Source organism: Rhinopithecus roxellana, chromosome 7 (genome assembly GCF_007565055.1).
Source record: "Rhinopithecus roxellana isolate Shanxi Qingling chromosome 7, ASM756505v1, whole genome shotgun sequence".
Classification (NCBI taxonomy): Eukaryota; Metazoa; Chordata; class Mammalia; order Primates; family Cercopithecidae; genus Rhinopithecus; species Rhinopithecus roxellana.
In genome coordinates this window covers 58,051,780-58,068,054 of record NC_044555.1, presented here as the reverse complement: position 1 = coordinate 58,068,054, position 16,275 = coordinate 58,051,780, and the positions used below count along the sequence as shown (strand labels likewise).

At 52.7% G+C, this 16,275-nt stretch overlaps 1 protein-coding gene across 2 annotated transcripts; it reads right to left on the bottom strand.

The window, feature by feature from the left end:
• Positions 1–5,136: 5,136 nt before the first annotated feature.
• On the bottom strand, positions 5,137–16,191 carry TMEM187 (transmembrane protein 187). 2 transcript variants are annotated; one of them, XM_010361725.2, is made up of 2 exons: positions 15,553–16,191; positions 5,137–6,472 (listed from the first exon to the last, which is right to left on the bottom strand). In XM_010361725.2, the coding sequence occupies exons 1-2, from the start codon at positions 15,849–15,851 to the stop codon at positions 5,482–5,484; spliced, it is 1,290 nt and encodes a 429-aa protein (XP_010360027.2). In that variant the 5' UTR covers positions 15,852–16,191; the 3' UTR covers positions 5,137–5,481. The 2 variants fall into 2 exon arrangements, with proteins under 2 accessions (XP_010360027.2, XP_030789364.1); XM_030933504.1 differs by having other exon boundaries at positions 15,325–15,654.
• Between the last annotated feature and the right edge of the window lie 84 nt (positions 16,192–16,275).

Sequence of the window (16,275 nt, the reverse complement as noted above, 5' to 3'; positions counted from 1 at the left end):
ATTTACCCGGTATTTCTATTCCTGAAGGACTTCGGCATGGGAGGGAAATGCCTTGCCCACCTTTGTTCTCCCAGGCTGCAATGAGGCACCTTGCGCAAGTGTGCTGGCATTTCCCTCCCTCACCAAGTGCACCACTTCACTATAGTTACATGAACCGTCATGTTGGCAATGTGACAGCTGCATTTTTTTCTTTATAAACATAATTTTTAACTATCTAATAATTTTATAATGAAAATTTTATAATAAAAAGATCTGAAGCATCTACAGGAGATGCTAAGATTCACATCTGTAATCCCAAAGTGGGAGGACTGTTTTAGCCCAGGAGTCCGAGAACAAAATGAGGAGGCTGGGTACAGTGGCTTATGCCTGTCATCCCAGTGCTTTGAGGGCAAGGCGGGAGTGTGGTCCTGGGCAATACAGAGAGACCCCGTCTCTAGAAAAAACTTTTAAGAATTAGGCTGGGCTCTGGCTAGGCATGGTGGCTCATGCCTGTAATCCCAGCACTTTGGGAGGCTGAGGCAGACGGATCACGAGGTCAGGAGTTTGAGACCAGCCTGGCCAGCATGGTGAAACCCCATCTCTACTAAAAATACAAAAAAATTAGCCGGGCTGGCCAGGCGCAGTGGCTTACGCCTGTAATGCCAGCATTTTGGGAGGCCAAGACAGGCGGATCACGAGGTCAGGAGATCGAGACCATCCTGGCTAACACAGTGAAACCCCGTCTCTACTAAAAATACAAAAAAAAAATTAGCCGGGCGTGGTGGCGGGCGCCTGTAGTCCCAGCTCCTCCAGAGGCTGAGTCAGGAGAATGGCGTGAACCCGGGGGGCGGAGCTTGCAGTGAGCAGAGATCATGCCATTGCACTCCAGCCTGGGCGACAGAGCGAGACTCCGTTTCAAAAAAAAAAGGAAATTTTTATTTTTAAGAATTAACCAGGGAGGCTGGGCGCGGTGGCTCACGCCTGTAATCCCAGCACTTTGGGAGGCCGAGGCGGGCAGATCCCCCGAGGTCGGGAGTTCAAGACCAGCCTGACCAACATGGAGAAACCCCGTCTCTACTACAAATACAAAAATTAGTCAGGCGTGGTAGCGCATGCCCGTAATCCCAGCTACTCGGGAGGCTGACCCAGGAGAATTGCTTGAACTCGGGAGGCAGAGGTTGCAGTGAGCCGAGATTGCGCCATTGCACTCCAGCCTGGGCAACAAGAGCAAAACTCTGTCTAAACAAAAACGAAAAGAAAAACAAGAATTAGCTAGGTCCCAGTTACTTGGGAGGCTGAGGTGGGAGGATCTCTTGAGCCTGGGAGTTGAAGGCTGCAGTGAGCCATGATTGTGCCACTGCACTCCAGCCTGGGAGACACAGGGAGACCCTGTCTCAAAAATGCACACACATTACTTTTGGGGGGGTCAGAGAGAGGGGAGGGGGTCTGAGTTAGTCACAGTGAAATCTCACATCGCCCCCATCAGATTGGCACGCCATGCAAAAGCACCCACTCTGACATTGCTGGTAGAACTGTGAATCATGAACACCTCTGGGAAAAGCACTCCAAGGATTTGACACTGAAGTTCCCTTCAGCCCTACAGTCCCACTCCTGGGACCTAACTGGAAACGGGCCTGCTCCAGGGTGCAGAGGCCAGTGTGTGCAGTTTCTAGCAGACCTTGGCATGTCACCAAGCCAAAATGGGGCCCAGAAAAGTGAATGCATGACAGGGTGTGCCCTATGCTGTCATTTTTTTTTTTTTTTTTTTTTTTTTTGAGATGGGGTCTTGCTCTGTCACCCAGGCTGGAGTGCAGTGATGCTATCTCATTACAGCTAACTGTGTCACTGCAGCCTGGATCTCCTGGGTTCAAGCGATCCTCCCCACCTCAGCTTCCTAAGTAGCTGAGACTGCAAATACGCACCATCATGCCCAGCTAATTTTTTTTATTTTTGGTAGAGATGAGGTCTCCCTATGTTGTCCAGGGCGGTCTTAAACTCCTGAGGTCAAGCAATCCTTCCTTCTCGGCCTCCCAAAGTGCTGGGATTGCAGGCATGAGCCACTGCGCCTGGCCTAAAACTATTTTTGTTGTTGTTGTTATTTTTGACATGGAGTTTCACTCTTGTTGCCCAGGCTGGAGTGCAATGGCACGATCTCAGCTCACTGCAACCTCCACCTCCTGGGTTCAAGCGATTCTCCTGCCTCAGTCTCCCAAGTAGCTGGGACTACAGGCACCCGCCACCATGCCTGGCTAATTTTTTTGTATTTTTAGTAGAGACGGGGTTTCACTATGTTGGCCAGGCTGGTCTCAAACTTCTGACCTCAGATGATCTACCCACCTTGGCCTCCCAAAGTGCTGGGATTACAGGCGTGAGTCACCATGCCCGGCCCTAAAACTATTTTATATGGGGAGAAAACACCCAGGCCATGGCACCAGAAAGCAAGGAAGAAGCCACGTGGAAGCCCTCCTGGTGCTTCTTCAGGGAGGCCAGCAGAGAGCACCTGGGGCCAGGAGGCGGCATGCCTGGGTTTCTGCTCCTCCTCACTGTAACTTTCAGCCAAGTCAAACTTCTAGAGTTTCAGTTTATCTGTGAAATGACGGGGCTGGCACAGATGGTTTCTAAGATCCCTCCCAGGCCTGGAACTTCTAAACCGTTAGGTCAAAGGTGGGGGAGAGGCCCCATCTGGCAACCATTGGCTCCCCAGCTGTGGTGGGGACACGGTGGAGCAGCGACACTGAGACCAAGACCAGTAACAACAACGGCTGCCCTGACAGCCAGTCCCCCTGGGCGAGGCCGAGCTCCTCTGCGGGCTGCAGAGCTGGAGGGAGGCACAGCCACCAGCCTCCTTCCTCCGGTGGCTCAGGGGTCGCTGGCACTCGCAAACTCCGGGCCAGGGCTGAGGTATTCTGAGGTCCCGGCCCCAGAAAGGGGCAGGAAGGGATGCAGGAAGCTGTGTGACTAATGGCAGCTGGCCACACTTTGAGAAACGCTAATTTAAAAAAGGGCCTGGGGAGTGCAGGTTCCAGGCCGGGGCCTGCCTGGAGCCTTCCGGGCCACCTGCTCTGCCTTGCACAGGTTCTGGGGCTTCTGGCTCTGCTTGGGCTGGCTCAGTGCATGCTTGTTGGATTTAGCAAATAACAAACAGAATGCCCAGTTACATCTGAATTTCAGGTAAACAATACTTTTTAATGTAGGAGAAATGTCTCGTGCAACATTTGAGACACACTTGTGCAAAACCATTGTTCATCACCTGGTGTATAACCTGGTGACTCTGGGTGGTACCTGGCAGGAGAGGGGACCGTGGAGCCAGGCTCCCTGCAGTCTCTGCCCCTCTGGAGGTGTCCCCTCCACATAAGCCTCTCCTTTGGGTGGGGTCCACTCTTCCAGGGGTTCCACGAAACCGCCCTGAATCACCCCAATCTAAGTACACCACCTGTTTCCTGTGGGACCCCGCCTGACCCAGGAGGCTCCCAGGGCTGTTTATTACACAGGTATTGGTAGGAAGAAAAAGTAAAATCGTGATGAGTGCTTGTAGCTGTGAGATGTGGCATGAACAAAAGGGGGTTCCCACACTGCTGGATGAAGAGCCTGTCCCCACCCTGTCTCTGAGCCCACATGGAAGCCTGCCTTCTCTTCGCCCTCCCTCCAGCCTCTGTGAAGTAAAGGTGGCCTCTCTGGTGATGTGTGCAGCCTCTTCCCTCTTCTAGGGCACGTGGTGCTTTCGAGACAACCTCAAATGGAACCAGGCTGTTTTCCAAGCAGGTGCTGTCCTTGCTCTCCCCTGCCAACCACATGCCCTGCCCCCAGGCCCCAAGCCCTGGGTCAGGCCCTGCCATTTGCCCCAGGTCCTTAACTGGTGGCGACGTGCTCAGCCAGCCAGGACAGAACATCCAGCCCAGGTGCCCAGTTCCAGAAACATATCAGTCATCACAGCCATGGGCCAAATGCCAACCTTGAGGGCACTGAGCAGGTGCACACGGGTGGCCCATGCTGAGATGCCATTTGGCAGGGACAGGGCATGCTCTCTCCTCTGCCCTCACCTTTGGAGCTGATCACTTCTCCATTTAATTTGTGGGATTAAAGCAGACCCTCCTCAGTACTTAAGGCTCCAGGGACAAGACTATGGAGTCTGGGATGAAGAGCCCATGAGTTAAATGACATTAGCTTTCTTCAGGAGTCCCCTTTACAGGCCAGGCGCAGGGGCTCATGCCTGTAATCCCAGTACTGGGAGGCCAAGGCAGGTGGATCACCTGAGGTCAGGAGTTAGAGACCAGCCTGGCCAACATGATGAAACCCCGTCTCTACCAAAAATACAAAAATTAGCCGGGCATGGTGGTGGGTGCCTGTAATCCCAGCTACTCGGGCAGCTGAGGTAGGAGAATCGCTTGAACCCAGGAGGCAGAGGTTGCAGTGAGCCAAGATCACACCACTGCACTCCAGCCTGGGTGACAGAGCAAGACTCTGTCTCAAAAAAAGGAAGTCCCCTTTACAGACCAGATGCCTTCAGATGAAAGGAGGTGAGGCAGGCCTCTAAGTAACATAGTGACCGGCAGGAAGAAGGACTGCCCTGGGAGTAGAGAGGGTGGCATGGAGTCCTCAGTGCTTCTCTGGCTGCGGCCAAGGATGACCCAGCATCCTCACCACAAACTAGAGTCTGGGCCTTGGGCTAGAGGGCTCAAAAACTGTTGCTTGCATGAGAAGCACGTGCCCCCTCTAGCACCCTGCCTGGCGATACTGTCAGCAGATCGGTTCACAAGGACCTGGGTGATGGGCACATGGGGACTGTTCAGACTGTAGCCACTAAGGACATCTAAGCCACACCCCGACTCCGAGGGGAGACCCACAAAGCAACTTTCTGTTGAGAGTTCAACTTTTGACATTCGTGTGTTTCCTCATCTGGACACACCCTGCCTGGTTCCACAGATGATCTGAGGTGATGTGGCTCTCACGTGACCTGCCTACAGTTAACAGTCACAGATGTCATGGAGGTAACTAAGTGATTTCCCCGTCAGTCTGCTGGGCACGTATTTAGTGTGACTCAGTCTCCCTGAATTCAGCCACCTCTAAGGACACTCACTGGTACCCCACTGACTGGCCTGCCTCGCTGCGGCCAGTCCACACCCACAGCTGACACCCCAAAGATACTCCAGACGGTCGCTCTGTCCACCCACGAGCACGAGGGGCCTCTTGGTGTCATTTCCACTCCCCTTGCCAATATTTATTTGGAAACATTTCAAACTACAGAAAAGTTATGAGAATTACATCAGGAACACCCACATCCCTTGTGCCAAGATCTTTGCTTTATGTCTTTGAAAGTAAGTTGTCGAGATCACAGCACTCCATCCCTCCACACCAAAGCCCGTAGCTTCTCAGGAAAGGGCAGTCTTGTGTGATCAGTTCGTATCATCACACGTAGGATGCCCAACACTGGCACCACGCTGCCATCTCAGAGTCCGTTTCAATGCCGGGGGTCGTCGGTTTTCAGCAGGTTCTTCCCACAGTTCAATGCGTCTTCCCGCCAGAGGGACAGAATCTTGGGTGAGTGTTGAAATGCGTCAGAAACAAAAACGCAAAGTGGAACTGGAGCACGTCACAGACCTTGGACCAGAAGTGGCCTGTGAGGCGCTGGAAGAGATGCCACCGTGCGAGCTGATGGTCACACAGCTTGAGGACCACAAAGCCCAGGCAAGAGAGCACCCCCAAAGCTAAGTAGGTGGCCGAGGTGGTGCTGCCATAGTGCCTGTGGGTGCGCAGCGCCTGCCCCACAGCGGCCACCACGTGAGCACCCAGTGCAACCTCGAAGCCCTGGGGATGCAGCAGAGCGAGCCCGTAACTGGCCAGGGAGATGCACTCAAGGGAGAGGAACAGCCAGGGCCGCCAGCCGCGGTCTAGGTAGAGGCACCATGCGACGGGCCACGCAAAGATGGGCAGGGTGAGCCACTGGTCCAGCACGGCGGTGCGGTGCCACTGCGTCCACAGGCGCAGCCACTGCACGGGGCCGTAGAGCAGGGCCATGGCTGCGAACACGTCCTTCAGGTAGCGGGGACCCGGCCCCACCGCGCCGCCCCTGTGCAGCCAGAATAGCCCTAGTAGCATGTAGGCCACATTCACCAGTGAGTTGAACGGCATGGCCAGGAAGGCAGGGAGACCAGCCACCGGCGCTTCGGCATAGTCCTCATAGCCCACTTGCACGGAGACACTGTCAAAAATGCCTGTGAACACGGCCACAGCACAGAGGCCGCCGGCCACGGCCACGTGCATGAAGGCCTGCCCCCACTCCGGATTCATCTGGAACTGGCGGCGTGACCTGGGGCAGGGAGCTTCAGAGAGCGGCCTTCGATACGCAGCCTCTGCAGAACACTCTGGGCCTCCAAGCTGAGCCAGCAGGAAGAAGCCCCGTGATTTCCGAGGCAGATGCTGCGACCTTGCCCCGAAGGAAGGCAGGAGTCCTGCTGATTGGCTGGCGCCAGCGGAGGAACGTTCTGCCTTTTTCCTTTGTGGTTACAAAAGGAGTGTGGTTAGAAAACAAACCGTCCCCAGCACCGCCTCCATGTTCCTGACCCCCGGCCTCAGGAGCTACCAACCATATTCACGGTAAGAAGCAAATCAGAGTGAAACCACCACACACCGGCTCTCTCATGCCGGGCCTCTACTATCCTCTATCGCCCCTTTCTCCTGGCACCTAAGAAAATCCTGCCCCTCGTCCTAGTTTCCTTAAAGCCACTGCATCTACAGACAAGACCCTGCCTAGCTCTGTCATTACAACTTAGAACGTGCCTTCCCATGCCGGTGTGTTATAAAAGTGGACGTCTCCAGCCCGGAAGCCCTTTTCACCAAATACCCAGTTGAACCAGAGACCATTAGATGGAGCCCGAGCTCTGGCCTCTGACACGAGCTGGGGGAGGGAGGAGGAGAAGAATTCACCATCTGCCACTCAAGCACCAGGCCGGGAGGCAAGGGGGTGACCTGTAGGCCTCCCAGGCCAGCTTCCCTGGCTCACTCACCTGCCGTCTCCTCAAGTGCCAAGCCCCAAATCACCTGCTTTCCTCAGGCCACCATAAAGCCTTCCGTCTCCTTCAGTCACAGAACCAGAGAGACAATTTAATTATCACTGACTGTCAACTGCTTTGGGGCCAGTGGTGCTGTGAGTGAGCCTAGTAGCTGAGAAACACATTAATATGGAAGGGGAGAACAGCTTTAATGCTCTGAAAATGACTCCAATCATTAAAGCTCTTCTCCCTTCCATATTAATAAATTTCGCACTCAAGAGGGTGGGCAGGCAGGCGGGCTCAGGGAGAAAGAAGGGTGGGCTCCAGTTCCTGGTCAGCTGATGCCAGACTGTTCAAACCTTGGCTCTCCCACCGACTAACCATGTGATCTTGTACCTTAACTGTCTTGGGCCTCGGTTTGCGCACCTTTTGTTTTTTTGTTTTTTTTTGAGACGGAGTCTCACTCTGTTGCCCAGGCTAGAGTGCAGTGGCACAATCTTGGCTCCCTGCAACCTTCGCCTCCCAGGTTCAGGTGATTCTCCTGCCTCAGCCTCCCTAGTAGCTGTGGTTACAGGCACGCACCACCATGCCCAGCTAACTTTCCTATTTTTAGTAGAGATGGGGTTTCACGACGTTGGCCAGGCTGGTCTTGAACTCCTGACCTCAAGTGATCCACCCGCCTCAGTCTCCCAAAGTGCTGGGATTCACAGCCATGAGCACCGTGCCCAGCACGGTTAGCTCATCTTTGACCTAATGGTTTAGAAGTTCCAGGCCTGGGAGGGATCTTAGAAACCATCTGTGCCAGCCCCGTCATTTCACAGATAAAGAAACTGAAACTCTAGAAGTTTGACTTGGCTGAAAGTTACAGTGAGGAGGAGCAGAAACCCAGGCATGCCGCCTCCTGGCCCCAGGTGCTCTCTGCTGGCCTCCCTGAAGAAGCACCAGGAGGGCTTCCACGTGGCTTCTTCCTTGCTTTCTGGTGCCATTGCCTGGGTATTTTTATTTAGACATGGAGGTCTTGCTCTGTTGCCCAGGTTGGAGTGCAGTGGCACAATCATAGCTCACTGCAGCCTCTACCTCCTGGGCCCAAGCTATCCTCCTGCCTCAGCCTCCCAAGTAGTTGGGACCAGGGGTATACCACCACCTTGCCCTGCTAATTTTTGTGAAAAAATGTTTGGGGCCAGGCATGGTGGCTCACGCCTGTAATCCCAGCACTTTGGGAGGCTGAGGCGGGCAGATCACGAGGTCAGGAGATCAAGACCATCCTGGCTAACACGATGAAACCCCATCTCTACTAAAAATACAAAAAATTAGCCGGGTGTGACGGCGGGCGCCTGTAGTCCCAGGTACTCGGGAGGCTGAGGCAGGAGAATGGCGTGAACCCAGGAGGTGGAGCTTGCAGTGAGCCGAGATCTCGCCACTGCACTCCAGCCTGGGCGACAGAGCGTGACTCCATCTCAAAATAATAATAATAATAATAAATAAAAATTTAAAAATTTGTAGACAGGGTCTCACTATGTTGCCCAGCCTGGTGTCGAACTCTTGGCCTCAAGTGATCCTCCTGCCTCAGCCTCCCAAAGTCCTGAGATTACAGGAGTGAGCCACTGCACCCAGCTAAACCCCTCTTAAGTTGAAAGTCCAGTTCCAATATTTTCAACTTATGATGGGTTTATCTGGACATTACCCTGTTATACGCCAAAAAGCATATGTAGCTGGGCATGGTGGCTCACATCTGTAATCCTAGCAATTTGGAAGGCCAAGGTGAGAGGATTGCTTGAGTCCAGGAGTTCGAGACCAGCCTGGGCAACAAAGTGAGACCCTGTCTCTACACAAAATACATAAAATTAAATTTAAAAAATAAAATAAAAATTAGCCAGGCATGGTGGTGCACCTATAGTCCCAGCTCCTCAGGAGGCTGAGGCAGGAAGATCTCTTAAGCCCAGGAGGTGGAGGTTGCAGTGAGCTATGATCATGCCACTGCACTCTAGCCTGGGCCACAGAGCAAGACCCTATCTCAGAAAAAAAAAAAAAAAAAAGGCCAGGCGTAGTGGCTCACACGTATAATCCTATAATTCTAGCACTTTGGGAGGTCGAGGTGGGTGGATCATCTGAGGTCAGGAGTTTGAGACCAGCCTAGCCAACGTGGTGAAACCCTGTCTCTACCAAAAATACAAAAAAATAAGCCAGGCACAGTGGCTCATGCCTGTAACCCTAACACTTTGGGAGGCTGAGGCAGGCAGATCACTTGAGATCAGGAGTTCCAGACCAGTCTGGCCAACATGATGAAACCCTGTCTCTACAAAAATACAGAAAAAGTAACCAGGCGTGGTGGCGCACGCCTGTAATCCCCGCTACTTGGGAGACTGAGACGGGAGAATCACTTGAACCCAGGAGGCAGAGGTTACAGTGAGCCAAGATTGTGCCATTGCACTCCAGCCTGGGTGACACCGCGAGACTTCATCTCAAAAAAACAAAACAAAACAAAACAAAAAATTTGCCAGGCGTGGTGGCACACGCCTGTAATCCCAGCTACTCGGGAGGCTGAGACAGGAGAATCGTTTGAACCCAGGAGGCGGAGGTTGCAGTGAGCCGAGATCGTGCCACTGCACTCCAGCCTGGGCGACAGAGCAAGACTTCATCTCAAAAAATAAAAAAATTAGCTGGGCGTGGTGGCACACGCCTGTAATCCCAGGTACTCGGGAGGCTGAGGCAGGAGAATTGCTTGAGCCCGGGAGGCAGAGGTTGCAGTGAGCCAAGATCGTGCCACTGCACTCCAGCCTGGGCAACAAAAGTGAAACTCCTTCTCCAAAAAAAAAAAAAAGGGGGGCCAGGCACGGTGGCTCACGCCTGTAATCCCAGCACTTTGGCTGAGGTGGATCAATCAGTTGAGGTCAGGAGTTCAAGACCACCCTGGCCAATATGGCAAACCCCATCTCTATTAAAATACAAAAATTAGCCAGGCATGATGGCTTGCACCTGTAGTTCCAGCTACTTGGGAGGCTGAGGCAGAAGAATAGCTCAAACCCCGGGAGGCAGAGGTTGCAGTGAGCTGAGATCATGCCACTACACTCCAGCCTGGACCACAGAATGAGGCTCCGTTTCCCAAAAAAAAAAAAAAAAAAAAAAAAAAGTATCTGTATATGTAGACCACTTAGCACTATTTTATTATTATATTTTGTTTTGGTTTTTTGAGACAGACTCTTGCTCTGTTGCCCAGGCTGGAGTGCAGTGGTGTGGTCTTGGCTCAGTGCAACCTCCGCCTCCTGGGTTCAAGTGATTCTCCTGCCTCAGCCTCCTGAGTAGCTGGGATTACAGCTAAAATTGGCCTGGCTAATGTTTGTATTTTTAGTAGAGACGGGGTTTCACCATCTTGGTCAGGCTGGTCTTCAACTCCTGACCTCATGATCTACCTGCCTTGGCCTCCCAAAGTGCTGGGATCACAGGCATGAGCCACTGTGCCTGGCCTATTTTATTTTTTATTCAGACGCAGTCTTGCACTGTCTGCACTGTTGCCCAGGCTGGAGTGGCGTGATCTCGCCTCACTGCAACCTCCGCCTCCCGTTTTCAAGGGATTCTCCTGCCTCAGCCTCCTGAGTAGCTGGGATTACAGGCACCCGCCACCACACCCAGCTAACTTTTTGTATTTTTTTTTTTAGTAGAGACATGGTTTCACCATGTTGGCCAGGCTGGTCTCGAACTCCTGACCTTGTGATTCACCTGCCTCGGCCTCCCTAAGTGCTGGGATGACAGGTATGAGCCACCACACCTGGCCTATTTTATTTATTTTTTGGGATAGAGTCTCGCTCTGTGGGGCAGGCTGGAGTGCAGTGACAGGATCTCGACTCACTGCAACCTCTGCCTCCCGGGTTCAAGTGATTTTCCTGCCTCAGCCTCCCAAGTAACTGGAACTACAGGCGGGAGTCATCAGACCCAGCTAATTTTTGTATTTTAGTAGAGATGAGATTTCGCCATATTGGCTGGGGTGGTCTTGAACTCCTGACCTCAACTGATCCACCCACCTCAGCCTCCCAAAGTGCTGGGATTACAGGCACGAACCACTGTACCCAGCCTATTTTATTATTTTTAATAGCATATAGAGTGACATTTTGATACATGTATATAATGTATAATGATCAAACAAGGTACTTAGCATATCCATCACCTGGAACATTTATCATTTCTTTGTGTTGGGAACATTCCAAATCCTTTCTTATAGTCTTTTGAAAATACACAAGAAATTATAGTTAACAGGGCTCACCCTACAGTGCAGAACAGCAGGATCCATTCATGCTACGAAGCTGGAATTTTGTATTTGTTATCCGACTCCTCCGAATCTTTCCCTACTCTCTCATCTTTCCAGCTTCTAACACCCACTATGCTTCTATTTCCATGAGCTTGATTTTTAAAATATTTTACATAAGAATTAGTACATAAAATATTTATCTTTCTGTTCCTGGCTTATTTCACTTAACATAACATCCTCTAGGCTCATCCATGTTGCCACAAATAACAAGACTTAACTTATCAGTTTGTTTATTTCTTTGAGACAGGGTCTCGCTCTGTCTCCCAGGCTGAGTGCAATGGTGTGATTGCAGCTCACTGCAGCCTCCACCTCCCAGGCTCATGTGGTCCTCTGACTTCAGCCTGCCAGGTAGCTGGGACCACAGGCATGTTACCATGCCTGGCAAATTTTTAAATTTTTTTTTGAAAGATAGGGTCTTGCTATATTGCCCAGGCTGGTCTCAAACTCCTAGGCTCAAGCGATCCTGTCACCTTGGCCTCCCAAAGTGCTGGGATTACAGGCGTGAGTTACTGCACCCAGCCAATAGTTTTGTTTTGTTTTGTTTTGTTTCCTGAGACAGGGTCTCACTCTGTCACCCAGGCTAAAGTGCAGTTCCACAATCTTGGCTCACCTCAGCCTCCGCCTCCCGGGTTCAAGCAATTCTCCTGCCTCAGCCTCCTGAGTAGCTGGGATTACAGGCCCCCGCCACCACACCTGGCTAATTTTTGTATTTTAGTAGAGATGGGGTTTCACCATGTTGGCCAGGCTGGTCTCGAACTCCTGATCTCAGGTGATCTGCCCGCCTCGGCCTCCCAAAGTGCTGGGATTACAGGCTTGAAACACCACGCCTGCCAACAGTTTATTTTTAAATGGCTCAATAATATTCCATCATGTGTATATACCACATTTTCTTTACATATCAATCCACTGATGGACACTTAGATTGCTTCCATATCTTAGCTATTATAAGTAGTACAAAGGCACAAATAACCTACATTGGGGAAAGGACAGTCTCTTCAATAAATGGCACTGGGCAAACCGGATAAGCATGTGAAGAAGAATGAAAACTAGACCCCATCTCTCACCACACACAATAACCAACTCAAAACGGATTAAAGACTTAAATGTAAGACCTCAAACTAGAAAGCTACTAGAAGAGGCCACTGTGGTGGAGCTGGGCGGGGTGCCTCACACCTGTAATCCCAGCACGTTGGGAGGCCCAGGCAGGCAGATCACTTAAGGTCAGGAGTTCTAGACCAACCTGGCCAACACAGTGCAACCCCGACTCTACTAAAAATACAAAAAGTAGCTGGGCGAGGTGGTGCCCGTCTGTAATACCAGTTACTCGGGGGGGTTGAAGCAGGAGAAATGCCTGAACCCAGGAGGAGGAGGTTGCAGTGAGCCGAGATCACACCACTGCACTCCAGCCTGGGCAACAGAGCAAGACTCTGTCTTTAAAAAAAAAAAAAAAAAAAAAAAAAACTTGGGTACGGTGGCTCACACCTGTAACCCCAGCACATTGGGAGGCTGAGGCGGGCGGATCACCTGAGGTCAGGAGTTCCAGACCAGCCTGTCCAACATGGTGAAACTCCATCTCTACTAAAAGTATAAAAATTAGCTGGGGTGGTGGCATGCGCCTGTAATCCCAGCTACTTGGGAGGCTGAGGCAGGAGAATCGCTTGATCCCAGGAGACTGAGGTTGCAGTGAGCTGAGATTGTGCCACTGCACTCCAGCCTGGGTTTCAGAGTGAGACTCTGTCTCAAAAATAAGTAAATAAATAAATAAATACAAATAATAAAATAAATAAATAAAATAAAACTACTAGAAGAAAATGGGGAAATGCTCCAGGATATGGGTCTGGGGAAAGATTTTATGGCTAAGACCCCAAAATCATGGGCAACAAAAACAAAAACAGACAAATGGGAGTATATTAAAGTAAAAAGCTTTTGCACAGCACAGAAGCAATCAACAACGAAGAGACAATATAGGAGAAAATATTTGCAAATGATTCATGTGACAAGCACTGTTTATTTTTGAGGTGCAATGTCCATCTGCTCTACTGCAATTTAGGCCCCAAATGGGTGGGAAAGGGTCTGATTCCTTGCTCTTCCTCAGGTGCCCAGTGAAGCCCTGCTCAATTTCAATTCAATTACATTAAAGTACAAAGCCGGCACCCCTGCTCCCTTTTACCAGTCCTGTTTGCTATTTCACTCCTCAGGCAGGTCCTGGGGCCCACCTGCATCCTCCTGGGCCTCATTCTCAGTCTTCTTGCCTTGGAGTTCCGTTGCTGAGGAGGACCACCAGGCTTGGCATGTGGGTGGCCCACTGTCCTCTGAAGCATGGTGTTGCCACATAGGAACCACAGCCCTCACTATCACTCCATATGTCCTTGCTTCACACAAGCCTGCCATCTCAGCATGGGGCACCCGAACTCCTCCTGCACCCTCCTCCCAGTCAAAAAAGCCTCTGGGTCCAGGAGTGTGCATACAGCAGCCTCAGCATCTTTGCTGAGCAGTCCTGGATGGGATCATGTCTGCCCTGGCTTTCCACCCTTCCATGACCAGCTTCCCATTCCATGCCCTGGATCATGTCCCAAACATCCCCATCCAGCCCTGTGAGCTCCTCAGGCTCAGCTCTGTCCTGAAAGCCCTTTGCTCACTGCGCCTGGCCACTGCCCTTGACTCAGCTGTTATTTCCTCTCAGGCACTTCCCCGTTCAGCTCCTGACTCCAGCTGAGACACCAGCTGAGGCCCCGCCTGACGTCTACAGGTCCTTCCCTGCACCCACCTAGGGCTCCATGGCACCGGTGCTAGCCTGACCCTCCTGCCTGCCAGTAAGCAGGGCGGAGAGCTGGAACAGGAGTCAAACACTGTCAACTTGATCAAGGAAGAACTCCAGGAAGGACATGGAAAGCAACTCCTCTTTCCGGCTGCAGGGGTTCAGTCTACCTGACCCAGGGTACAGGCTGACAGTGACAATGTAATCAAAGCACCTGTCCAAGACCCCCAGGAAAACCGAGCTGGTTACCTTATAGCCTAGCTTCCCTGTACCTTTGAATTGCCATGATCCTTATTATGTGACACTCAAATCTCATCACAGCTTCCCCCCAGCTCCTGGCATGGGAAGGCCAACACCTCAACAGCACTGGCCCCTGGGTCTGGGGTCTTTCAGGGAAGCCCTGGAAAGCCTGATAATCTCCTGGCTAAAGGCCCCAGACTCTCCTGCACACATTTAAACTGCAGGCACTATCACCTCCAGGCCTTTAGCATTTATAGTTAGTTATGCCCCCCCCCCCCCCCCATGACCTTCCTTGCATTCTGTGGATAAGAGGGGACGTCAATTAACATTAATTTGGCTTCTGGACTGATTCCAGGCAAGGCCCTTGGAAACCAGCAGCTGTTTTTGTGTGTGTGTGTGTGCGTGTGTGTGTGGCTTTTTTTTTTTGAGACAGGGTCTTGCTCTGTCGCCCAGGCTAGAGCAGTGGCGCGATCTCAGCTCACTGCAGACTTGAACTCCCTGGCTCAAGCCATCCTCCCACTTCAGCGTCCCAAGTAACTGGGACCACAGGCGTGTGCCACCATGCCTCCAGGTCTCGCTATGTTGCCCCGGCTAGGCTCAAGCGATCCTCCCACCTCATCCTTCCAAAGTGTTGGGATTACAGGCATGAGCCAACGCGTCAGGCCTTAGTTTTCTTATTTACTATGGGTGGGAGACTTGGGGACATAGAAGTGAGGTAACTATCCAAGGTCATAAAGAGCAGGTGGTGGCACAGCCAGACAAGCAGGAATTCTTCTTTGTCCCTTCTCAAATGGATACTTCCAACTGCATGAACTAAAACACAGAGGATTACAAAATTCATGCAATATGTTGACAGGTGACTTTAAAAATATTGTTGAAAATGTGTGAGACAGTGATATGTGCTTCTTTAATAACGCATTAAATTACAAGGTCTTCCAGCAGGACGCATAACTTCAGTAACTTCAAAGTAATAATTCTGCCCGCCGGTAGATCAGGTAGATCTTGTAATTTAATTGAACTTCTAGACGTTTACAACAAAAGCCATAGGTTCTTACAGGACCTGTCTGTCCAATTCTACTGGCGACTGCCGCTCGCGGGCAGCAGCTTGGGTCCCCGCGCTGCGGCCTACGCGTGGCAGAGAAGATGATGCCGCCGCCGCCGCCGCCGCCGCCGCCGCCGCCGCCGCCGCCGCCGCCGCCGCCGCGCCCGGGCAGCCTCCTGGAGGAGGCGGAACGTGGGGGCGAGGCTAGGACCCATCTCCCGGGGATGCGGTAAGCACTTACAGTATTGGCGCGAAAAGGCCAGCGATCACCATACGGGTATTTCGCCTCACTCGCCTCGCTGGGGAAAATTCAAATATCCGAAAAGGGCGGACCCAAGCAGCGCCGGTGCGCCTGCGCGCAGGGCGGGACTCGGGGCCTGGGAAGTGGGCGGGGCGAGGTGACGCGAGGTGACGCGAACGCCTCCCGCGCTCGCCCGCCCGCCCGCCCGCCCGTCTCGGGCGCCACCGGCCCGACTGTGGGCCTCTCGGCGGTGGGGGCGGCCGAGCGCGCGGCGGTCTGGGGCGCGCAGCCCGGCTCATTTTGCTGCGGCTCGGGCGGAGGTGGTGGCGCCCGAGGGCGGGACCGGCGGCCTGGGAGCCGGCAGAGGCTCCACCCCCGGGCACCGGCGCTCGCCTGCGTTGCCTCCCACTCTAGCCCCGCCCCCGGCCCCCCCGCGGCGCGCCTCGGCAGCCTCCTGCGGCTGCTGTGTGTGCAGGGCGGGAAAACGCTCGCTCCCCGGCCGCAGGCACGGCTGCAGTGGCTCTTCGCCTCCCCCGGCCACCAACGTTCCCTTGTCCCCACTGCCAGTTAAAGGCAGTTCCTCGGGCGTGCGTCCCTTCAGCGACCGGAGAGACTATTCCCAAGGGGGGCGGGGCCGAGCGCGTCGGAGGGGTTAGCACTCTCATCCGGGCATTTCCGAGATGCTGCCGCCGCCATCTTTGTTTTGTGCTGAAAGTCGCTATT